At 38.4% G+C, this 25,144-nt stretch overlaps 2 protein-coding genes and 1 long non-coding RNA gene across 5 annotated transcripts in view; 1 reads left to right on the plus strand and 2 right to left on the minus strand.

Moving 5' to 3' along the window:
• The window catches only part of LOC145986802 (uncharacterized), an 84,888-nt gene that overhangs the window by 13,198 nt on the left and 46,546 nt on the right, over nt 1–25,144 (plus strand). The window contains exon 1 of one of the 2 annotated variants that reach the window (XM_083121244.1): nt 23,789–23,924. The exons of the other annotated variant lie outside the window; for it this stretch is intronic. The gene's annotated coding sequence lies outside the window, so the exon portion shown is untranslated. Of the gene's footprint in view, nt 1–23,788; nt 23,925–25,144 lie in introns of those variants that run through there. 2 annotated transcript variants of the gene reach the window in all.
• Nucleotides 1,751–15,974, minus strand: LOC145987345 (uncharacterized). 2 transcript variants are annotated; one of them, XR_014441655.1, is made up of 4 exons: nt 15,898–15,974; nt 4,769–4,849; nt 3,289–3,417; nt 1,751–2,868 (listed from the first exon to the last, which is right to left on the minus strand). It is a non-coding gene; the product is annotated as an uncharacterized LOC145987345 (long non-coding RNA). The 2 variants fall into 2 exon arrangements; XR_014441654.1 differs by lacking the exon at nt 15,898–15,974 and adding an exon at nt 9,941–10,022 and having other exon boundaries at nt 2,617–2,868.
• LOC145986804 (uncharacterized) lies at nt 17,694–23,824 on the minus strand. The gene is made up of 4 exons (XM_083121245.1): nt 23,693–23,824; nt 22,951–23,031; nt 21,578–21,652; nt 17,694–18,057 (listed from the first exon to the last, which is right to left on the minus strand). The coding sequence occupies exons 2-4, from the start codon at nt 23,006–23,008 to the stop codon at nt 17,774–17,776; spliced, it is 417 nt and encodes a 138-aa protein (XP_082977371.1). The 5' UTR covers nt 23,009–23,031; nt 23,693–23,824; the 3' UTR covers nt 17,694–17,773.

The following is a 25,144-nucleotide window of genomic DNA, read 5'->3' on the forward strand; positions in this document are numbered from 1 at the left end:
GGTGTATAAAGAAACTAATTTCATTTACAGTTCGTTACGTATATTATATACCGTGTGGCCAGAATTAAAGTTGCCCAACTTAGAGCCCTCTGTAGCCTGTTTGAGGCATCGTAAAACTCTGAAATTTGGTGAATCCACTATGCAGACCATGGGGAAGAGGATGGAGATAAAAAAGTTCAATTTTCGCCACCAGGTTAAAATTTGGCGCTGTACTTCCATGATGGGTTGTAATAATGACGTAAACTGCTCCAATTGGTTATGGATTTGCCTTTACCTTGCAATAAACGAGAGATTATTTTCTCGCATTTTCCAGCCACTAACAAATGTCTTTCTAATTAATAACTCAGCTAAATCACTTAACGTGATTATTTGTACAACCCATCATGGAAGTACAGCGCCACATTTCAACCTGGTGGCGGAAAATTTAACTATTTTTTTTTATCGCTATCCTCTCTTCCCCAGGGTCTGCATAGTGGATTCACCAAATTTCAGAGTTCTGCGATGCCTCAAACAGGCTACAGAGGGCTCTGAGTTGGGTAACTTTAATTGTGGCCACCCGATATGATTCACAGTCAGCAGCAATAAAAATCGGGCACCTCGTAGATCCTGAAATGCTTCCCTGGAAGGCGTTATGTGTGTTGCCAGAATTTTCCATTGAAAATTTGCTATTAAAATCCACTTATCACCGTTAGGGAACACGAATAACGATTTGCAGGAAAGCGAGTATTTCAGGATCTAGGTGCACCGTATTTGAAGCCGGTGGCTATACATATCTAATAAAATTTTCTAGGCATTGACGAATGAGTAGCATATTATATACTTCAAATTTCTAATTTCTATAGTGTTCTTTATGAAGTGAACATTTGAAAATGTGTTGCCAAACGTAAGACAGAGTTTCGTGTACGTGGCGAACAGAAACATGTATGAATTTGTAATATTTTATTTGTATATTTACGCAAGGAACACCACATTCTCAGTACAACTTCTGCACGTGATATATTAATGTTCATAATGTATTTTAATTTTACATTCATGATAGTAAATGGTGCCATCTAATAGTAAGAAAATTTCTCCAAGTTTATTAGCTTAGTTTGAATTTGAATTAAAATTTTTCGGGTGCGTCAGCACTGAGGCTATTTTGCACCCGTCACACCATACGGGGTCCAGCCCCTTATCATAACAAAAATAAAAGCGTGTCTGAAAACTAAAACTTGGTTAAAAGCTGAGGCTAAAAAGGGCGCTCAGCACAAATAAGGACAAAACACAGGACGACACAGAATTATACTGGCCACGAGGCCAGTCGCCAGAGCCTCGTTAGTCTGCAGTCCAGGGTGTGCTACGTGGAAGTGAGATTGACTATTGGGTGCACTACTTGGAAGGAGCACCCCTTATACCCCTCATTAACTTAGTGCTAAGGTCAAAGACGAGATGTCAACTCCCAGACTGGAAACAAACAGTTGATGCCTGCCAAAGGGAGGTGTGACCCAAAGATGGCGGCGGCGCAAATGCCGAATCACAGGAAGCATTGGTGGAAAACACAGCTGTCTACTGGAAACCGCAATTTGCTAGATCGAAACTTAAGAGACCAATGCGCTCTTCCGCAATGTTTGGGCCACCCAGCCTTGATTTTATTTTCGTTTCAAGTTTATTCACCTGGGAAGGGTAGGCGTGGCGTATTTATGTGCTTTTTGAGTCACATAAATAAATTTGTTTTAAAATTAGTTTTCGTATTATCCAAGGTTGAATGCATATAAGTCTGTTCCACCGACATACGTATTCAACAAACACGAACGAATAATATTCACAAATTTGATTTAACTTCGTTGAATTATATTTGGAAAAGAGTTTTGTTATGTAAGCCTCAGTAGTAAGAGAGAATTAGCACAACAAATATTTCTTTACAAAACGGTAAATGGAATTCTGGATAATAGTAATTTTCTTCATCAGTTTAAATTTAATACTAGAAAATCTAATCTTCGGATGCGAAATCTTTTCATCTGTGATACCCCGAGAACCGAAAAATACAAATCATCACCTTTATTCAGACTCTGTTCTGCATATAATAATATTTCTACAACGCATGAAAATCTAGATTTCAGTCTGCCACTTTCCTTGTATCTAAAAACATTAAAAACAATTTTTGAAAAAGACTAAATATACATATGTGAATCCATTCTACTGTGTATTATTTTCTACTGTACTGTGCATTATTTTCCATTATTCTGAAAGTATTTTACGTTCTATGCTATTTTTTTCTTCACTTTGTTTTATCATTTTTTGCCGTTCAATACTATATAAAGGCTATGTTCTGAACTATGAATATATGTGTATATGGTTGGATATATGTCCTGTAGTACTTCACTTATTATCTTGTGTGTATAAATGCGTTTGTGTGTGTATGTGTTTATATGTATATGTAATCTACACTCTTATATGTTTATTATTTGAATTTATGTAAGCTTTCCTGTAATTGGAGATTCTCTCTGTAGGAAGCAAACAAATAAATAAATAACTAGAAAAAACAAAGCACTGCAGAACTGAAGTTTTGCTCAAATTGGCGAGTCTCCGACCTACGTCAAACGGAAATTCCGGAAGGAGTCTGACGGCCCCACCTATATGTATTTCACTTTGCTTATTACCATATCAACTAATTCCGCAACTACAATATCTTATTTTTATTTTTATTATTCTGGTAGGTGCTTTCTACCTTTAAAATATACAGTACTCATTATCTGTGGAAAAAATGGGATTACCCTATGTCTATCTTCTTCAGTTGCTCATAACGTGGTTTGTCCTCTCAAACCGTGTATCTCCTCCATAGCAAGGAGAAGATGCAAACTGCTGCCAGGTTAAACAGCCAAACCATTTCTAAAAAGAAACGCTAAGAATTAAAAATGCTTACTATATCAAGGAAACTTTAAGAATATTCATAGGGACCAGAATTCCCACATATACTTTCATATAGAGAGGAGTATTACGTTAAAAGTAATTTGACACCTTAACTTGTGATTTCCATATTTTGTCGTTCCACAACGTGTTCCTTTACAAAGAAATTGAAAACGGCTAAGCACTTATGTCAGCTGAGTAAAGCTGCATAGACGCACCGAGCGTGTAATGGGTGTCAAAACCTATTTCAACTTCATTTTATTTTGAACGTTACTTATATGTATTGAACAGGAACCATTCATTAACCAAGTTTCTAGGGAAAGGAAACGCTCAACTTGTACGGAATCCTAGCTAATGATACGAACAGTATTATACAACACTACTATTTTTAGTATATATTACCTGTGTGGCTAGATCCATTATTGGGATGCTCATCAGATATTGTTTCAGGTAATTGCTGTGAGGAGTCGTTTGTTGCTGCTCCCGAACCTCCAATAGTGCTGGGAACATTCTGCCCTCTTGAACACCACGCTAGGGAAGAAATTGTATAATCTTGCTATAACAGCAGTATATTATACAGTGTCAGCAAAAGAGAGGATGTTCACTGATAAAAAATTAAAACATATTTTAAGAACTATGATCGAAGTTTTGCATCAAGGGGAAAAATTTAATGTTTTTCAAAAGGCACACTTTAAGAATACTAATAATAAAACAAATATATAGAAACCTCGTTTGTGGAGAATTGTATGGTGAATATTTTTTGATTAAGCATTTTTATCTATCCAGCCAACTATTTAGGAGATACATGGGAGCTATTTTTGGACTTAAAACACTTTTTTCTGAGTGGCAGCGAAGTTTATTTTACATCTTTTATCAATATGAAGAGATGGTCACCAATGAAATATACTACCTAGGGGATGCATGACTACTAAGAAACATCCAAAAATGGATTCATAAGACCTATTACATTTGGTTACAAACTTCGAAGCATTTCAAATATTCACGTGCTAAAGCTGTGGGCATCTTCAATTATCCAAAGCCATTGATTGAGTTGGTGTTTCAGTCCACTTTATGCACAGTAAGGCTAATCGGGACTGGACCGCTACAGTTTAAAGTGGGACCAACCACTATGAGCCTTCACCGGGTATCGAACCCGGGGCCCCTTGATTGCAAGGCGAAGATGCTACCACTGCGCCATCGGGGAGGCACCAAAGCTATTGAAGTTGGTCCGAATTTCACTTGGCGATTACAGCAAAATCATAGCTATTAAAGATTAACCTGGGATAAATTGCTCGGGTTCTGAATCTCACTAAATACATTTTGGTATAAAACGGTTGGAGGAATCTTCCCTACAAAATTTTCTTGAATTTAGGAGGCCTGTCCAATGAGAGGTTAATCGACCCTCCTTTATTTCTGATCACCCCTCGTAATAGATTTTATTTTTTACGGCATGCTATTTGATTCTGAAGTTCTTTTCTTAAATCTGTTATCGCAATTTGTGAAATAAGACAATTACATATATAATTAACAAAAACACAAAATTTTATATCGCCACTTAAATTTGTCAGTTTTGGTCATTTACACTTTATAATCTCATTGTTTAAGCAGCAATAAAAATGTGCAAAATCAGATTGATAAAGCATAAAGGAATTTGAATTTTTACTTTTCCAATCATATTATCTCACCCTCCCTTCCCTAAAAAAATCCGTGACACCACCATCTTTTACTTCATCTAATTTTATTGCTCGTCGCAATATGCTTCCAGAGGCAGTAAAGAAGACTCTAAGTAGCAAAAATACAATGTAACATCGCCATCATATCAACAAGTAAATCTACTAGAATAGGTCTGCTATGCACGGAAATGAACTAATATTGCACTTACGTTGTCCTAGGATGAGGAGAATGGATGCAAGCAGCAACACTTCCAATGCTGGTTTCATTGTCCTATTTTATTTGCAGGAACCTGTCAAAAATAAGAGAAGTCTCTGAAAACCATAAAGACAAGAGGAAATTTTATAACATTGTCATTGTTTAAAAGATAAATCGTATGAGTAAATAACGAAGGTGGAATGTTGATACAAATTCGACAAAATACACTCAAATTTGATACCTTTTGCCTTTATTTTTTCGTGATTTGTTACGCACATGAAGTTTGGAGAACTGCCGCCAGAGCGCAGAACGTACAGAGACTCCGTCCTGCCATCTATCCTTGTATAGACGAAACGTTTGCAAGAAAACTTGCACTACTGCAGTGTTCCTCAACCGATGGGCCGCAGCCCCGTACTGGACCCCGGCGTCAAATTTACAGATTTCCCTAAAGTTTGCGATTTGCAGGCCGACCTGACAACCACCTGGAAAGATTGCCTTTCGTTCGGGGTTAAATAAGTCGCTTCTTTCTTTCGACCCTAACTCACCGTTGTAATTCAAATTTGGAGGCAGCACGGGTGACAATTGCCTTCTCAGTGGTTTTGAATTCTCACCAGCACTGACGAGAAAGCTGGTGAACCCCGAACGAAAGGGTGAAGCGACCTGCAGCCTGATCTGGCAACCATTTGGAAAGCTGGCCATTCGTTAGGGGTTCATCATCGAAAAGGAATCCTTTCTTGCCAGTGCTGGTGAGAATTCAAAGCCACCGAGAAGGGACTGTCACCCGTGCTGCCTCCAAATTTGAATTTTAACGGTTACGCCTTTCACGAATTAGGGCCGGAAGGGTGAATTGACTTGCAGCCCAAGCTGGCACCCACCAGGAAAGACAGCGTCCCGTTCGGGTTTCCACTGTGATAACAGAAAATGCTTTTGTGACTGTTGTGATGAGCGATCAAAAGATCTAACCGGGGTGCGCGTTGCTTCCCGCCTCAAATTTTCATTTCATTTTATTAGAAAATTGAAGATCTATTTACAAGCAAAATTGTTGTAATCAGGGCATCGACTTTTAAAAAAAACGAATTTACCGAGCTGCGGGTTCATGAAGGTACTGAACCACTTCTTTACTGTATTTTCAAGAAATCTCAGGTTTTACTGCACTGAAAGTTGGACCCTTACGATCAGTGGCGTAGGCTGGTTTTAACGAGTGGGTAATCTCCGACCCTTGATTCATCCACAACTCCTAAAGTCTCCCTGCAAATTTACCTCAGCATCCATACAGGATTTATGAATATATGTGTGGAAAATTTTACTTTATTGTTGCGACCACTATCGATAAATTGTTGTGATTGCAGTTAATCTACATTTAGAATTTCAAATAATAAAACAAGAAAGTATAATTAACCTATAAAAACTCAACATGTAACATGCAATATATAAAGGAATGGGCTAGTAAAATAATCCATGGTGTTGGATTGCTTTAATTAGGTTATTTTACGTCGCTTTTCTGTCACTTTTGACTAATCGCGACGAGTGATGATAATATGATGAAATTGATGAAGAGACATTTAGAAAGAACGCCCATGCCTAGGTCGGGATTCGAACCCTGGATCTCTGGCGTCGTGCTAACCACTCCGCCACGGAGGTCGGTGTAATTTCTTGAATTTTTAGTTTACATTTTAATTTATTTAATTATCTTCAACATCAATATTTATTTTTCCCTTTGACAAATTCTGTTGAAATAGCAGAGATGAGGAAGACAGAAGGAAATTAAAATGAGAATTAAAGGAGTTGGTTTACAAATGCTATTTAGATTTCCTTGTTTCTTGCGCACCCTCAGATGTATTTTCCCCACTTCCCTTTTCAGTAGGTAATTTTCGAACCACCAAGAATTCCTGTTCCTGAGAAATTTCCCTGTCCTAAACAACACAACTTACTAACTAACTAACTAACTCCCTAGCCTTCTTAAACCCGAAGGTTCATGGCTGCAGCAACACAGGCCTTCCATCTTTCCCTATCTTGAGCAAGTTCTATATACTCTTTTCCATCTCTACCGATTTCCCTTAGGTCCATCTCAACGTTGTCCCTCCATCTTCGTCTTGGCCTTCCTACAGGTCTCTTACCATCAGGTTTCCCAACAACAATCCTGTAAACTCCTCTTTCCTCTCCCATTCGTGTCACATGGCCTGCCCACCTAAGTCTTCTTGATTTAATTATTCTAATTATATCTGGACATGAATACAAATTATGTAGTTCTAAATTATGTAACTTTCTCCACTCAACTGTCTCCTCATCCCTTTTAGGTCCAAAGATTTTCCTAAGGATCTTATTTTCAAATCCTCTCAATTTATGTTCCTCTTTCAATGTAAGGGACCAAGTTTCACATACATATAATACTACAGGCAAAATTACGGTTTTGTATATTTTAACTTTTAGTTTCTTAGATATTAAACGAGAAGACAAAAGTTTATGAAGAGAGAAGTAACATGCATTTCCTGAATTAAGACTACTTTTTATTTCCTCTTTAATATAATTTTCATTTGTTAATATTACTCCCAAGTTTGAATTTGGAAACTGGTTCAAACGAGTTGTTATCAATAATTAGATTTTGATTATTACCTAACACTTGGTTTCGGCCTGTAACCATATATTTAGTTTTCTCTTTGTTAACTTCCAAACCTATCTCTTTAGCAGTTTTGAAAAATATTTTAGCATTATTCTTAATTGTATTCACATCATCCCCCAGTAAGTCTACATCATCTGCATATGCTAACAACTGAGTCACACCATTTAATTTTAGTCCTTCTTTAGTTTCTTTTACCTTCCTAACAGCATATTCTAAGGCAAAATTAAAGAGCAATGGAGATAATGCATCTCCTTGTTTTAACCCATCATGAATTGTAAATTTGTCAGACATATTAATACCCACACAAATTTTACTTTCTGTTTCACTGGTGCATACTTTTATCATACTAACAAGCTTCTTAGGTATTCCAAACTCTACTAATATATTATACAATTTATCTCTTTTGACCGAATCATATGCTTTTTTGAAATCAATGAATAGCTGATGGACATTTTGATTATATTCCCACTTTTTTCAAGTGTCTGTCTGATGTGAAAAATTTGATCTGTAGTTGATCTGTTACGTTTAAATCCACATTGATAATCATCTATAATTTCATTAGCATATGGGGTTAGTCTTGTTAAAAGAATGTTACATAATATTTTGTATGTTGTTGAGAGTAGAGAAATTCCACGTTAATTATTGCAGTTCATTTTATCACCTTTTTTAAACACAGGAACAGTTATGGATTCTTTCCACTGTTGAGGGATTTCTTCTTTATTCCATATTAAACACATTAATTTATGAATTTGACATATTAATGAATTTCCACCATATTTAATTAACTCAGCTGGTATTAAATCAATGCCAGGTGCTTTGTTATTCTTTAGCCTTTTAATAGCATCTTTAACTTCAGTCAAGTTAGGTTCTGGAACTAAAGGTTCTGCTGTGTGGACTTCATTTACTTCTGATTTATCTCCTACATGAACATTTAAAAGGTCATTAAAGTAGTTCTTCCATCTATTTAGAATATCGCTTGGGTCAGCTAGAAATTCACCGTCTTTATCTTTTATCAAGTTTACTTTAGATTGCCACCCCTTTCTAAACTCATTTACACCTTTATATAAATCTCTGATATTTATATTTTTGCTGTTTGTTTCAATTTCGTTAATTTTGCTTTTCAAGTAATCTCTTTTTTTCCTTCTAAACGTGCGGTTAACTTCTCGCTTTATTCTATTATAATTGTTTAGATTTGTATCATCAGAGTTATTTAACCACCTAAGTCTAGCCTGATTTCTTATTTCTATTAGATTATGACATTCATTATCAAACCATGGCTTACTTTTTCTCGGTTTATGGTATCCTATACTTTCTTTAGCTGCTGATTCTATTGCATTACGTATGCGCTCCCAATTCTTATTTACATCTGTTTCATTTATATTTTCATCATCATTTAAATACTGCAAAACATCAAATCTATTTGACAGTTTAATTTGGTAATCTTTCTTAATTCTTTCATCAGTAAACTTTCCAGTATCAAATTTTATAACTTTTAGATTTTGTTGCTTATGATTTATCACTGAGAGTCTTTCTCTTAATTTAGCAATTACTAAATAATGGTCACTGGCACAGTCAGCACCTCTATGTGTACGAACGTCAATTATACTAGTATGCCTTCTCTTATCAATGAGAATATGATCTATCTCATTATGAGTTTTACCATCTGGAGAAGACCAGGTATATTTATGGATATCTTTATGTTTGAAAGTGGTACTTTTCACAATTAAATTATTTGAGGTTGCAAAAGTAATCAATCTTATACCATTATCGTTACTTAATTCATGAAGACTTTCTTTACCAATCGTGGGTTTAAATATCTCTTCCTTGCCAATCTGTGCATTACAGTCACCTAACAGAATTTTCATATCATACTGAGAAAAATTATCAAAGACCTGTTCTAACTCTGCATAAAAATCATCTTTAGTATTATCATCTTTATCTTCTGTTGGTGCATGTATGTTTATTAAAAATAATTTTACACCACCTACCCTGTAAAACTGCATATGATATCCTATCATTAATAAATTCTACCGTTTTAAGAGACGAGATAATTCTATTATTTATGAAAAAGCCTGTTCCAAAATTATGATTTTCAGTACCACCATAGAAAAAAGTATAATTTTTAGTTTTACAATTCCCTTCTCCTGGCCACCTAACTTCCTGGACAGCTACTACATCTAATTTATACTTAACTATCTCATTAACTGTACACTGAAATGCCCCAGGCCGGTAAAGGCTCAGAACATTCCACGTGCCTAATTTAATATCCTTATTCCTAACGTAGATTTTATCCTTAGTCCAGGGACCTCCCAAAGTAGTCCCCACCCGGAGATCCGAACGGGGGACTATTTTACCTCTGGAATATTTTACCTTGGGAACATCCATGGCCTTATATTTCTGTTTCTTGACATTTTTTTTTACAGTACAGAGTTGTCAGCTCTACGCCTAACCCCCAATATGAATGGAGGAACTACTACACAAGACAAACACAAACACATTAGACAGCACAATTACTACACAAGACGAACACAAACACATAATATTAACAATAACAACACAACTTACACGATACCAAGGTCATCGACGAAGAATGGCAGAAGAGGGCGCCAGTCGGATGGTAAAGACTCTGGGGTGGAGAGTGAGTCTGGTGGACTCTCTCAAGAAGGAGGCCAGTGTTGCCACAATATGAGGGCACAATTTCCCTTTCCAAGGGGTACAATTTCCCAATTTTTCCCTTCACCTAAGCAAATCATACAATAATAATAATAAGTATTAGTACTGGAAGTAGCACTAGCTGTAATTATTATTATTATTATTATTAGTGGTGGTGGTGGAAGCAGCAGTAGTAGTATTTCCGTTGGTCCATGTCCGTGTGAATAAAAAACATTAAATTTTTCACATACATGTCACTTTTATCGCTTCCTGACCAGATGTCCCAGGTTAGGATTCTGGTCAGGAATCCATTTAATCGTTAATCCTCATCGTTACTATTATCCAAAGGTGCAGAAAAGCGATGTACTTAACAGAAATATAAATATATACAAGCTATATTCAAGGGATCAGAAAAAAGAACAGAAAAAATGAAAATGGGAATATGAAATTGGAACTTAACATAAACTGTGATAATGTACTCAGATGTCTTAAAATTTCCATGAAATTGTGGTATTCTTAATCGAAATTCCCTTTTGGCTAAAATTCCGGTCCAAATTTCCCTGCAAAAGGGACATTTCCCTTCTTGTGGCAACACTGTTACTGTGAGGCAACCACCAGTTTAGAATTTCTTTTTCAATAATAACATACATATTATTATTATTATTTTTATGTGCTTCGTGTGTAGTTTGCGCTCTTCTCTGGAGTATAAGTGATCCAGTCAAGGAGGACCTTGGCGAGAAAGTGCGGGTAGAAATTTCGTATTTTAATTATATATATTTTTTCTTTCTTGGGTTTATATTAAATATTAATCTATTCCTATTCTCCTGGGGTATTTGGGTTATAGTTAGGGATTAGTTGAGGTCCAGTACTACCAATGTACCCTCATATACGGTCCATAACAGATTACGGGCAGCTAGATGTGGAATTTTAACATGTAGTGTAACAAAATAAGCAAGAGGGCAGCACCTCTTGACTGACCAAAAAGGACTCTTGTTGGACACCCCCTCTGCCGGTCAGTCCAAGAACCACCCCAGGGGGGAGAAGGGGGAAGTTTTTTTATGTTTTTTTTCTCTCTCTTCGAGGAGAGAGTCTACAAAAAGACACAACAAAGATAGAATATGGCGGAGTAGAAGGACATAGTAAAACAGCCTGTAGAGAGTGTGCGAGTGTGCATTGTGCAAATAGTGCGGATAAGGATTTTTTGACATATGTAATATCGAAGCAAGGATCTTAGGAAAGGATTGGACATAGTGAAAGAATGAAGCCGCAGAAGGAAAGTGCGTAAAAGAAGAGTACTGGACTAGGTTAGAAGGAATATGCAGGTGAGAGTGCAGTGAATAAGGGCCCCAACGAAAGGCGCCGGGACTTAGTGTGTGTGCATGGAATAAGTAAAACAAATAGTAGAGGCCTCTAATAACTAAGACGGAACTGTAAATACAATAAGAAGCAAAAGTATATACTTATAATGTTCACAATCATTTAATCATATTTTTTTTTAACAACGCAGAAATAATAAATTCAATATTTGTATAAATATTATTGTACTAATTGTTTTTTTTATGAACAAATTATAGTGCTCACGGCGGCGAGGTGGGGAAAGGGTTAACACCTATGTAAACTTTCATAAGAGTCTCATGCCATCCCTTTCGCCTCTCCCCGTTGTGCGTCACAGTTACCCTGACCACGGAATCAACGCGCCTGAGAAGCAGTGTTTCCTTCCCCTCCTGCTGATTCCACCAGCTGGAGAAAGCCTCTCGCACATTCCGCTTCAAACGGTTGAAAACATTCGCGTGCTGAAAGCAAAGATATGAACGAATCAACGATTGATTCCGAAGAATATTGGGAAAAAAATAAAAATAAATTATAGCCCTGTGATCTCCGATTACCTACATGACCCAGAATATACACCGCTGCCTACGCTCAAGATAATGTAATTTTAATAATCTGAGAAGTATTACATGCTTAAGCCTTAGGCAGGGACGTAGCTAGGTTGATCAGTTTGGGGGGGCCCGAACGTAATTTTTTTTCTAGCAAACTATTATAAATTAACAATATATATAGACCTATATATATAGTCTTGGAAAGAAAAGGATCAAGGGGTTCCGGGTTCGATACTTGGTAGATGCTCATAGTGGTTCGGATCCCACTTTACACTGTAGAACCAGTCCCGATTAGCCTTACTGTGTATAAAGCGGACTTAAAACACCAGCTCAATCAATCAATAAATTGGAAACGAACATCATTTTCTTCTGTAGCCCCCAACAGTCTACGGATATACTCTCGCGAAATACACAGCCATTATTCGGGAAACTAAATGCAGAATGACCTCATTAGCTTAATGGCTTATACACCAAGTAGTCTTTAGATTTGTAAATTTCCTGAAAAAAAAATTGAGAAGTAGATAAAACCCTTTTCCGTGGTTTTAGAAATAAAGTTCTGGAACGAGGTTTACAAGTATTGGCAACAGTGCAAATATGAAATGTGTGCGTAATGAGTTCAAGCCAGGCATCTCACGTATACAGTTCGTACCGGAATCGAATCCGGTATCTCTTAGTTCAAGGGCGGACCCGAGTCTTCTATGACATCTGATTGTTCACTTGAGAAATAATGAAGATAAGAAATTATATGCACACGTCTAATTTCTTAAAATTAATCTTATTTGTGTGTGGAAAACTGAATATATGATAGCACTGGATAAAACAAAGTTCCCACACGCTCAAATCATTACGCTCTCGTCTTTGGTTCGGCAGGTTCAACAACCTGTCCGGGTTCGATTCCCGATGGAGGCACATAATTGTTCGAATCTCACTTTAAACTGTAAGTCCAGTCCCGATTAGCCTTACTGTGCATAAAGTGGACTTAAAACATCAGTTCAATTAATCAATCAATCGAAAGGTTCAAGGTTCGATCCCTGGTGGTCAGGCCGGTGGCCAGATTTTGATTTCAGAAGAGGGTTATCCCTTATCGGCAGCTGCCATCTAAAGACGAAAAGGTTGGGGGAGGAGTAAATGCGCTGAAGATGAATTTCTTGGTATATTGCAACTTACCATATACAAGATGTTTAATCCTGTTAATGAAGTAAATTTAATTACTACTACACATTATTAAAATCAGATAATTGTAGGATTTCGGGAAAGGACTGCAGCCCCCGAACCCCCTCCCTGGGTATGTGCCTGCTTGTATGAGTTCCAAAATTTCTGTGCTGTTCCAACATCGTGAGGACAATTTGGGAAGTACTTGAAAGCGATATGGAAGCAAATTCTGCTCTAGAAACTATATGGTACTCGATGTGATGACCACGCGCAACCGAACGAAAGAACTCTTCGCAGGCCTTGTCCTTCAATATTAATTTTACTCGGCCTCCTCGATGACGTAGTGGTAGCGTCGCCGCCTTGCAATCAAGGGGTCCCGGGTTCGATACCCGGTGGAGGCAAATAGTGGTTCGAATCCCCGATTAGCCTTACTGTGCATACAGTGGACTTAAAACACGAACTCAATAATTGGTAGATTTTAGAAGAACTAAACATGGCTTTTTATGCATCGTACAACTTTGCTTCTTTTCACCTACTTTTAGAGTTTTTCTTCCTAAGAATTCTACTGAGTATAACACGCTACGAAACCAGAGGTCCAAGGTTCGGACATTGGACAGGTATGGTTGTATTATGTCTGTCCCATCGTCATTCCTTCGGCTCATCATTCATCCTCATCGTCGCATTTAACTCAAGAAGTAGAAAAGCGGCGTAATATAGAAATATATAAATGATTGATTTGGTTTATTTTACTTCGCTTTTCTGACACTTTTTGGCTATTCGTGAAGATGAAGATGACAATGAGTGTTGTGAAATTGATGAGAGGACCATCATATAGAACACACACGCCCAGTCCGGGATTCAAACCAGGACCCCTGGCATCGTAATGCACCTTGTTAACCACTGCACGACAAATAGAAACAAAAAATGCCTGATAAGTTATTTGCTTCTCCATAACTCATGATTATATGATAAGTATTATTAGCTGTATGACTAGGTATTAATTATATGTGTATGTCTAGCCAACCTAGCCACCTAAGCAGCAGCAGCTTCCGCATTTGCAGGTGGAGGCTAAATGAAGAAAAATCACAGAAAGTCAGAATTTTTTTTAACATAATACTTATAGAGCATGCAGACGGCTGTAAAAAAATGCCACATACCTAGTTTTCTTACTTAATTGATTGATTGATTTAGTTTATTTTACTTCGCGTTTTGTGCCTCTTGGCTAATTTGCGAAGATGGGGATGAGTGATGAAATGATGAAATTGATGAATGGACATTCACAAACAACCAAGCCCGACCGGGATTCGAACCCGGGACCCTTGGCGTCGCACCGCGATGTGCTAACCACTCGGCCACAGGGTCGGGCTTCTTACTTAATTGAAACGTGGTTTATTCTTCATTATACATGAGATCAACCACCCTGGGAGTCGAACCCAGGATCTTGTGTGGTAGTCAGACACTCTTTTAGAAAGCCAATATGTTGGATATTTGGTCGATCAGTCGCTCCTGATCCATTGTTTCCGAGGAAGACAATCTGGCAGCTTCTCATTCGACATTTTACTCGCGATGTAGGAAAACGAGATCACAAACACTTCGTGATGCTATCTTCTCGCGTTTACAGAAGTTTACCACCGCTCGGACAACAAATCCTACTTCAAACTGACAGATATCAACTGTCCAGCAAATCAACAGATGAACTGATCGCTTCGATGTTTCTCCGAATTTTCAGAAAGTGGCCTTTTCCTCCTTGCAGGGCAGGTCATTAGCAGGAGGGTTGAGTGCATGTGAGAAGAGCCGCTATGTCATTCATTCCCGCGCCGAAAAAGGAACAAGCAATATAATTCTGTTCTTGGAATTTGAAACGCATGGGGATATCTTTTCTGAACCATAAAATAAGTAATTAACGCAGAAAGTTCTAGACACCCGTAGCTAAATGTTCCTGTTTTTGTCGTCCTTTCGGTTCCCATGGAGCCAGTGCAGGGCCAGATGAAGAGAAAGTGCGGGTTTTGGGAGGATCCTGGATCTGGTGTGCAGCAGGGAGGAAAAGTGTATTTTCAATAGGTCTCAGACTTTCCTGACCGGGGCGGAACACAAAACCATTAACTGCATCCCCTCCCAATACATCTGTTTGTGTTCAACAAGCAAGAGACAGGAAAATAAGAAAGAAATGCCTTGCTTGGGTTCATGCTACTGAAAATTGAAGAAGTGTTTCAAGGTGCAAGCAAAATTTACTGAAGAATTATTTTGCAATATTTGTCATCAAAGTAAAATTTCCAGCAAATACAGAAAAGTTTTCCGGGGCCACGTGGACGTTTGCCGGGGCCAGTGCCCCCGCGTGCCCCCTCCTAACGACGTCCCTGGCCTTAGGAGTAGATATGTCAAAATCATAATCTTAATGAACAATACAGCTGTTGTTGAGCTTGTTCTTAAGTCCACTTCATGCACAGAAAGGCAAATCGGGATTGGATCTACAGTTTAAGTGGGATCCGAACCACTATTTGGCTCCACCGGGTATTGAATCCGAGGCGCCCTTGATTACAAGGAGCTGTCGGAATAAATCATTAGAAATTCAAAAGATGTACTCTAATATAATATGTATATCGTCTGGATACCTTTTAAAGTTAAATAAAATATATACTCATGTTCAGCCACTAGTACAGTGGGATGCACAAGTATTGCTGGGCAAATTGTCTATCCATAGCTATATCGCTTTGTTTAAATTTTTTAAGCTCTGATTGCCTAAAACAAAGAGAAGATATATGGTGTGATGGACAATTTGCTTCATAATTCTTATGCCTACCATAATTATTATCTAGACAATTATTGTTATGATCTTACCTAGGAGTAATATAAACTGGTTGCCAGATGTGTAAGTAAGCTCATGTGATAGTGTATGTAACTTCTGAGCATAAACGTTCTAACTTCTCTTGCTCAACTCATATTTCCTGTTCCTGTGGACAAGAAAACCACAGCACGACTTCCTGTTTACAGATGTTGGACAAGGAAAATGTTCCTTCGTGACAAACGATCATTCTAAGCAGCGCTGCACTGAACTACTATATACAGATTGTTCCATCGTCATTGCAGTGAAGTGGGCAAATGAGCTTCTTAACTGAGGTTTGTGAACACAGGCGTGCGCACGGGGGGATGGGGGGTGACAGAGGTGCCTGTACTTTTTTTAAAAACGTAAGGAATGTTCTTCCATTTAAGATGCCCATGTCTATCTCTCTCTCTCTCTCTCTCTCTGTGTGTGTCATTCTCTCCCCAAAACAATAGTCACCAATGAAGTTACGACAATTAGGCTAATATTGTCCAGATAGGCAATTGAGCACCCCACATAAATTAGTCTGCGCACGCCTATATTCGTGGGTTCGATTCCCCTTCCAAGCTCAGTTTTGTTTACTCTGTGCCAAACCTGAACTCTGAAAGGAAGTTATTCACTTGGTTCGCATAACGTATTTTTATTATTTTAAGGTTAATCGCAACGACGATGAGGAGTAACGATTAGATTATATTGATGAAGAATATTAACAAAGAACACCCACACCCAGGTTGGGACTCGAACCCGGGAATGTTGGCGGCGAGATCGAAAGTCGACCACTACACGTGTTTGGTCACTGATCCGGTTTGGCTCGTACACTCGAATGTGAAAATATTACCGGCAACATTGTCCATCGCAGTGTTCCTTCACTTAGTTATAATCAGTACAGTGGTAAGCACAAGTATGGCTCGGCAATTTGTCCACGACTATTTTCGTTAATTCTTCCCTTCCATCCTATGAGCTTTTAATCAATACATTATCTGGTACAGAGCTTATCAGCAACTTGTTTAGCGTTCGTGAAGCTCCTATTGGCTAAAACAAAGAGAATAAAAATGGCGATGGACAATTTTCTTGACAATACTTATGCTACCCACTGTACATGATTAAGGAATAGATATACAGCCCCAACAACAGTTGACAATCTCTGCACCAACAGCAGTGCAATTCCATTTCTTAAAAAAACGAGTAAGACGTAAGTGAAAATGAACGGCAATTACACTGGAGAATTTGACTGATATCACTTAGTAACCTAAACTGGATGTTTGTAAGTGTCCCTTCATCAATATCATCTAATCATCGTCTACGATTGTCAGTGACAGTAAATCAACGTAAGAAAAATGCAAACATGTATTACTTATGCACATGATTGTACTGTCTCATGGCAGTTGCCGGATGTTTTTGCATGGGGTGTCAGGGTGTTGATATGAATTCGATTAGTAGAATAATATCAAATAACAATAACTGGAGAAGCGTATAATAATAAGAGAAACAAGTAAGAACATAACAACCTGTTGAAGATTGTAATCATCCTTTAGCTATGTTCATAATCCCCCACTCCTTACTAAGTTTAACTGTTGATAAATTCTCTGCTATAAAGATCTGTACATTGTACTCATACTACTCATTCAATTGATGTTTCTCTGACGTTATTTCTTGCTAACCAATGACATTTCACCATCCATGATTGACCTACCTGAGTATGGCAATCTGGTTCAGAAAGATGAAATACTGAAGTCAAATCTGAATTTACCAACTACAAGGGATGTGAAAAGTCAAGAAAAGACAATTAAATGTTATTTAATTATATATTTCACCAGAAAGCTGTAAAATATATATTTGTGAATAGATCATTCTTACAAAGCAACCTAGGACTAGCAGTAACATATCGTAGGCTCAGACGTTGTTGTCTAACGGGGTGCTAGCTTCACTGGCTTCCTCACAGGCTGTTCTATAGCAGACGCTTCTCCCATATTCGTCGCAAATGCACTGTCCGCACGCTTGCTCCCACACTAATCCAGGGGTGCATCTCTCCGAGAAAGGGCACCCTTTCTTGGTGCACCCCAGCAACCCCAATCTCTCTGAGCACATGCACCCGTTGCAGTCCGTTCTCCAGGACCTTCCTTGAGTGCAGTGGTCTGCGACAAATTTATCAACTGGAGATGGATACGGTGGAAAACCTGGAAATAGAGAACATTACACACTCACTCAGTCTTAAGCCCGAATTACACGGAACTGGATTTCCAGGGAATGCCCTAGTTGGCGCTGGACTGGCTACCCATATGCTAGTTTTCGCCTCACACGATACTTGTTACAAAAGAAAGACAGACACAACATCAACAGAAGAAGGAAAGAAATAAAAGAGAGAGGACCGGAAGAGAAAGAAGAAAAAGAAAAAGAGAGATGGTTTGGTATAAGAAGTATGGGAGAGGCCACAGAGAAGATATGCAAAGTGCTGAGGAAAGTGGGTATAAGAACTTATAGGAAGGGAGGACGCACTGTGTTAAGTATAGCCAGCAAGAAGAAGGGAGAAAAGAGAGAGGAAGAAGACGAAGGAGTTATCTACGAGGTGAAGTGCAGAGGATGTGAAAGTGTATATATAGGGGAAACAAAGAAGAGGCTTAAAGACAGATTAAAGCAACACATGGATGATGCGAGATTGAAGAGAGACAGGAATGTCATATTCAAACACACTAGAGAAACGGTACATGAAGTAGAATGAGATTCGGCTAGGTGAATAGGAAAAGAGAAAAGAGAACTAGTGAGAAAATGGAAGGAGGCCAAAGAAATAGAAAATATAGGAGAAGAAGACATCATGAATTGGAATGGAGGACTCAAGATAAACAAGGAATGGAAGAGTGTGTTAGAGAAAGTTGAAAGGATGAAGGAAAGGAATGAGGGAAAAAGAAGTATGAACAAGGAAGAAAGAAGAGAAAAGAAGGAGACCAGAGGAGGAGGTATTCATTCATATCCAAAAAGGCAGGAGGGGTGGGGGAAATGATAAACAGGTAGTTCCAGACTCTTGCTAATCTTGACCTGTCAATCACTTGTCAGTGTGGTAAACCCATTAGTCAACTGTCAAGAGGCGATATGTATTTAATTCCTTTGGAGAAATCGTCCAAGATAAGGACTGTCAACATGATTTGTTTCTTGTGTGGCTAGTCACCCTGCTATGTGTATATAAACTTTCTGTGTGCATTTCATCATTTTAGTTTAGTTCTTTGTCTGAGGAAAACCTGATACAGGGTTGAAAAGTTACTTGTTAAGTGTTTTTATATCTTAATAAACTGCCTTGGTCAGCAATTTAGTGTTTTTAATCCGGGTAAGCTCATTCATACATGAGATTCGGAAGATTCATTTAAAAAAAATCAAACATTTAATACACTTGTTATAATAAGGATTTTCGTTCTCGGCTTATGATATTTGTCACGTACACATCTCATCGCTTTGCATAAATACCTAAATATTAATGAACTGAACACGAATGCAATGCACATCATCTCTTTTCTTCTCATCGAGAAACTACCAAAAACAGCCAACACTCGGAAACCACAGACAAGAAACTTTCCTTTGAAAACTCACAGATTATCTTCACATGGCCAAACTTTGCTCTGATTAGCTGTTCAGGGAAGCTAATAGCAATTAGAACATGTCAAAACCAGTCAAGCAGGCAGCCATCACTTCCGGTCAGGGAGCCAGTTCAGCGTCAACTAACTGGATATTCAGTTCCGTGTGGTTGGGCCTTTAGTAACCGCTCTGAGAAAATACTATTTGGCATGAACAAAACAAAAGTGTCTCCTATGTTTTAACTGGCGACAAAATGGACATCAAAGTATATTTTAATACAAATTTTTGACCACTTCATAATTGGGGCAGAATAAGTGACCTTTTCACTGCAATAATTTACAACCTTTCTACGTGTGGGACGTCCTTCATGTTATTTTCAGGAAAGATAGAACAATGGGGAGTTGCAACAAGTAACCAATCTCACTTGGGTAACAAAATCACACGAAAAACTAATTTGTTTGAATGAACAAAACACGTTTGGTTAATATTTTGGTAACCATAGACAAAACAATTGCTAGCTAGCTTTTACTAAATTTGTTAATTTTGACCAAATTTTTTGGTGACTCAACAGGTGTGTACCATTACTGAAAGAATTTGGATCTGGTAAACAGCTCTTGTTATTTGCTTATTTAAACGAGCATATGATTGCCATACTCTGTCCAGGTAGGGGAAGGAAGGGTACAGTGGCCAGTGCGGGCAAAGTGACCATGTGAGTTTTCTTCGCTGTATAGCGCTTCCGCCACGCGGGAGCCGGGCGAAACAGTCGCCACGGATGCTGTCAGTGTTGTCTGTGACTTTGAAGCGGGAGGCTGCACTTTTCTAGATGTGAACTCATTTTATTGTTTTTTCGCAAGTCTGAGTTTAGCTAAGTGGTACAAATTTGTTGATTATAGCTAAATAATAGTAAGTGTTATAATTATATGCTCTTGTGCTGTTTGATCAGAGTGAAATAACCTTTTAAATGATGTGTGTTTGAAAACGCTAAGTCACGTAGGTTAGACATTATACCACAGTTTTTGCAATGGCGTCATTCCGGGCAAAGTGGCCACGAAACAGACAGACTCGAAAGGCAATGAAGGATGGATTAGATGTTTAAAATGTAAGAAGTGAGCACATGAAGACTGCGCCGGTTGTGACGAAGAAGATGATGAGTTTGAGTGCGAATTTTGCAAATAGGCCTACGCCTAATCCTTTATTGATAGACTATTGATTACGAATTACTATTTACTTTATGTTGTAAAGATTTCATACATACTAATACTTATTCTTAATGTGTATTACTTCAGCTTGTGTTGAGTAAAATACACACTCTGAATCAATGTGATTTGTTCATTTACCTATGCAGGTAAAATGGGAAGGAGCTGGCCACTTGACCCAACCTAGGCGGGCAAAGTGGCCACTTCGTACTTTTTTTTTTAAGAAAGTAACGTGTACATTTCTAAACAACAAGAATTAAAAAATAAAATAGAAATTGGAAGTAAAGATTTATACTTACTATTCGTCTATGTTTCTATAACTTTGCTGATTAAAAAGGTATGATAAGAATTCATGAAACCTTGGAGTGGCCACTTTACCGTTCCTTCCCCTACACACAGAAAACTAAATGCATCAAATCTATTCGATGCATCAAAAACGCAGCAACTAATGCTCTAAAGTGTGATTTTTGCCTTTTCCAAGAATCAGGTTTACAGCTTGATGCATTGTTGTATATCATTTGTGAAGGTAACGCCAAAATGCATCATATGATGCAAGTGGTGCATTTTTCCAAGTCTGCTTGAATGCATCAACTCATGTGTTCTTTTTATGTACCTTCCCGCATTTTTCTCGATTATGCACTCAAACATTTGATCTGACCTTCAGATATAATACATTTTTGCTTTCAGCTGATGAATTTACTTTTCTGTTAGTAGCTGATAGATTACTTTCGACTCTAGCCGACTGCGCGAGTCCAGCTAGCGAGCCTACCAACAACCTAAAGCCTAAGCAAGAACGCTAGTGATAGGTGATGGGTTGAGATGACGTCAGCAGCTCGCTTGTTCATTGAATCCTTCGATAGTTCTAACTCGCTCCCAAGCTTCTAATGCCGAACAGGCAGAAATGTTACGAAAATAATATCATTCTAGTTATACTTACCAGCATCATAGTCCACAGCGTCATCAGCAGGTCCATTGTCATTTGCTTCGTTTGAAGATGTCTGTACATCGTCATCTAATACCACGACAATATGAAAACAATAAAAAAAGTGTTACGATTACATTCAATTAAACAAAGACAAAATTATGTCTTGTTATAAATTAAAACATTCGAATTTTAAAATAAAACTTTCAAAGGGGAAAAGAAAAGCTATATTTAGACTTAAGGCAATCTTTTATAAAAATGTAATAAATTGTATTTGAAAAAACTATCATGCGGCGTGTCACAATATTAGGAGGCTCTCATGCACTTCTGAAGCATTCATTTTAAATTATTTTTAAACATTACTTCCTCAATGAAGCATAGATTCACATTAGTACTCTAAACATGTAATAGGAAGAGTGCCAGGGGAAGGCAATCTCACATTTTATAATTCCTCTGCCAGCTCTTTCTCCAGCCGAGGAGATACAGTAAATAAAAACACACTTAGAAAATAAATAAGCATATATAGTCTGCGCCCTATGCATAATTTTATGTACATGTTCACATTTATCATCCCGATGATTGAGTATGTCTGGCCTGGGCATGGATGTTTGTGAGTGTCCATTCATCAATTTCATCATATCATCACTCATCTCCGCAAATTAGCAAACAGTGGAACAAAAGCGAAGTAAAATAAAGGAAATCAATAAATCAAGAATTGACTGAATATGTGTCGCCACCCCCACGCAGAGATGTTGAAAGAGATGCGTAAGAAAGCAGAGAAAAGAGGAAGAGGAATAGAAATGAGGGAAGTATGAGGATTTGAATAGAGAAGCAGAAAAGGGAAAAGAGATAGTATAGGAAAAAATATAGAGAATGTTGACAAGAACTACAAAGAAAAATTGAAGCAGAGGATTACAGGTGAAGAAAAGACAGGGCAAGAAAAGATAAATAACAAGAAAGAGATATTAAATGTAGAGCAACATAGAGAAAAGGGGAGGCAAGGTTCAAACAAGTTACAAGGTAAGGGAGAACGAGGAAATGTGAACGTCTGTGTGTGTGAGAGAGACGGTTAATTCGCGAAACAGATAGAAAGGGTGAGAGGTATAAGAATGCCCCTGTGACTCTGCAGTCGAATTTTCAACCGTAAGTAAGCAGAGGAGGCGTGGGTAATGCAATCAGATGCTTGCACTGTTCTCGTGTTGATAAATTGTGCAGCAAAAGCTACGATAGAAGAGGAACTGAGAGGAGGAAACAAATGACTGTGCGAGTTTTTCGGGGGCATTCTTATCTTGCTGTACATGCGTCTGATATCGTGCCAACGAGTCCTGCCTACTCTCTAAATTTTCTTACCCAGTTCTCTGCAAATAACTTAATATTTTTTATCTTACCTTCCGCTAGAACCAGGGCCATGCACAGTGAAACAATCAGAAATCTCGTAAGCGTCATCCTGCGAATGAGATAGCTTGCTCCTGTGGGCAAAAACAGACAAGATAAGTACCAGTGAAAACTTCAGGTAAGCAGAGAATCGCTATATATTTTCAATATCCAGAGACGGATCGTGTGGAGTGTCCGTCTCACGATTTCAGATCTCAAGGCTGTGGGTTCGAGTCCTTCCTTGGCCAGCGCGTTTCATCACATTTGTTCTTTTCTAATCTAGTTTAGCCTAATCATGATTCATGCTATTGGATACAATTAACCTCATAGGATCTAGGGTTCGATACCCGATGGGCCGCTCCCCGTGGCGGAGTGGTTAACACTTCCTGCTACGACGGCAGGGGTCCCGGGTTCGAATCCCAGCCTGGGCATGGATGTCTGTGAATGTCCATTCATCAATTTAATCACATCATCACTCATCGTCATCTTCATAAATTAGCCAAAAGTGGATCACAAAGCGTAGTAAAATAAATCAAATCAATCAATCCATACTCTATGGAGGCACGTTACACAGTGGTTCGGATCCCACATTAAACTGTAGGTTCAATCCCGATTAGCCTATATGTGCATAATATGGACTTAAAAACATAGAGAAAATATATTAGGTGAACAAAAAGTTATATAAATTCACCATTCATCAACAGCGTCGCCATTCAAGGTAAGCAAATGCAAATGACAACCAAAGAATATGCTTACCTACTTCTCCTCGTCTCTTCTTGTTCTTCTATTATAGATGGCTCCGATTCAGCAAAGGAAGATTATTTCTTCCACGCTGGTCGCTGTGAGGGTCGGTTTGGGAATCCACAATCTCTCTCTTATAAGCAGAAGCCACGACGCCTTTCCTGTTGACGAATCTCTGTCCACCGGAAACAGATTTCTCTCCATGGCGACGTGTTCCCATGAGGAGGATCGGACATCAAGAACCAAGGTGCTTATCTTTCGATTCCATATCCGTAACCACATGCTGGATCATGTTGCATGCACAACATAAATGTTTAACCTTAGGGTTGGAGGTGAGATTACGATAACGGATCCACGTGTAAGATTAACACACGTGCCTATTTCAGATGCACGCCCCAATCTAGCTTTCTGGTTCCGAGGGTTCACAACAAGTAGGACAGGAATCGGTTAGGATATGTAAAATAATGATAATCATGTTTATTCCAGCAAGCGTTTTTCGGTCTTATTGTTTTACATGATTTCCTACAACCAACCTTTCTTAAAGAGTAAGAGAGAGAGAGAGAGAGAGAGAGAGAAGATGAAGGGGAGAAAAATAGAAATGGAGAACGTGAGAAAAGAGATGGGAAAGAATCGGAGAGGAGAGGGGAAAATAACGAGAAAGAGAGAGGAAGGAGAGAGAGAGAGAGAAGAAGGAAAGAGAGAGAGAGGAAGGAGAGAGAGAGAAAGATAAAAAGAGAGGAAGGAGAGAGAGAGAGAGAGAGAGAGAAAGAGAGGAAGGAGAGAGAGAGAAAGATAGAGGAAGGAGAGAGAAAAAGAGAGAGGAAGGAGGGAGAAGGAGAGAGAAAGAGAGAGAAAACGAGAAGTCAAAGCAATTTGTGAGTGTTATTTTAATCATTTCATCACTCAAGTTTCATCGTCGCGATTAGCTAAAGTGGCAGAAAAGTGAAGTCAATTAAACCAAACGAAATCAATCAATTAATTGAAAGCAACAAGACAAATCTCGATGTGACTCGAAAAACCGCTTAGCAGGCCCTTCCCCTCAAGGGCTGTTGCGCCACAGAGTTTAGTGCGACAAGTGTGAAAATCAATAACAGTATTTCATAATAAACAGACTTTGTGATACAGAAATTTCAGCGGAAAAAAATGAAGGTCTTGATTGATTGATTTCGAATATTTACTTCGCATTTATTCCAATTCTGGATAATCGCGAAGATGGGGATGAGTGATGATAAGAGGAAATTCATGAAGGGTCACCTGCTCAGGCCGGGATTCGAAGCACGGACCACTGGCGTTGTATCGCGCTGTGCTAACCACGGTAATATGAAGGATCGAGCAGGTCTCTAACCCGGGACTCTAGCATGCCGTGCTACTTGTCTACCCCTGATTTGGCTTGATTTCTACGTGTCCTTGTTTTAGGGTATGTCCGACACCCGGGTTCGAGTCTTGTTCGACCCTGCATTTTTCGCT

The sequence above is a fragment of the Lepisma saccharinum genome, chromosome 4, assembly GCF_977018435.1.
Source record: "Lepisma saccharinum chromosome 4, izLepSacc3.1, whole genome shotgun sequence".
NCBI lineage: Eukaryota > Metazoa > Arthropoda > Insecta > Zygentoma > Lepismatidae > Lepisma > Lepisma saccharinum.

Coding starts and splice junctions, on each gene's coding strand:
- LOC145986804 (XM_083121245.1), bottom strand. CDS start 23,008: ATGACGCTTACGAGATTTCTGATTGTTTCACTGTGCATGGCCCTGGTT. Junction 21,653..22,950: donor GGCCCTGGTTCTAGCGGAAG/GTAAGATAAAAA, acceptor TCGTGGTATTAG/ATGACGATGTACAGACATCT. Junction 18,058..21,577: donor CGCTGTGGACTATGATGCTG/GTAAGTATAACT, acceptor CTCTATTTCCAG/GTTTTCCACCGTATCCATCT.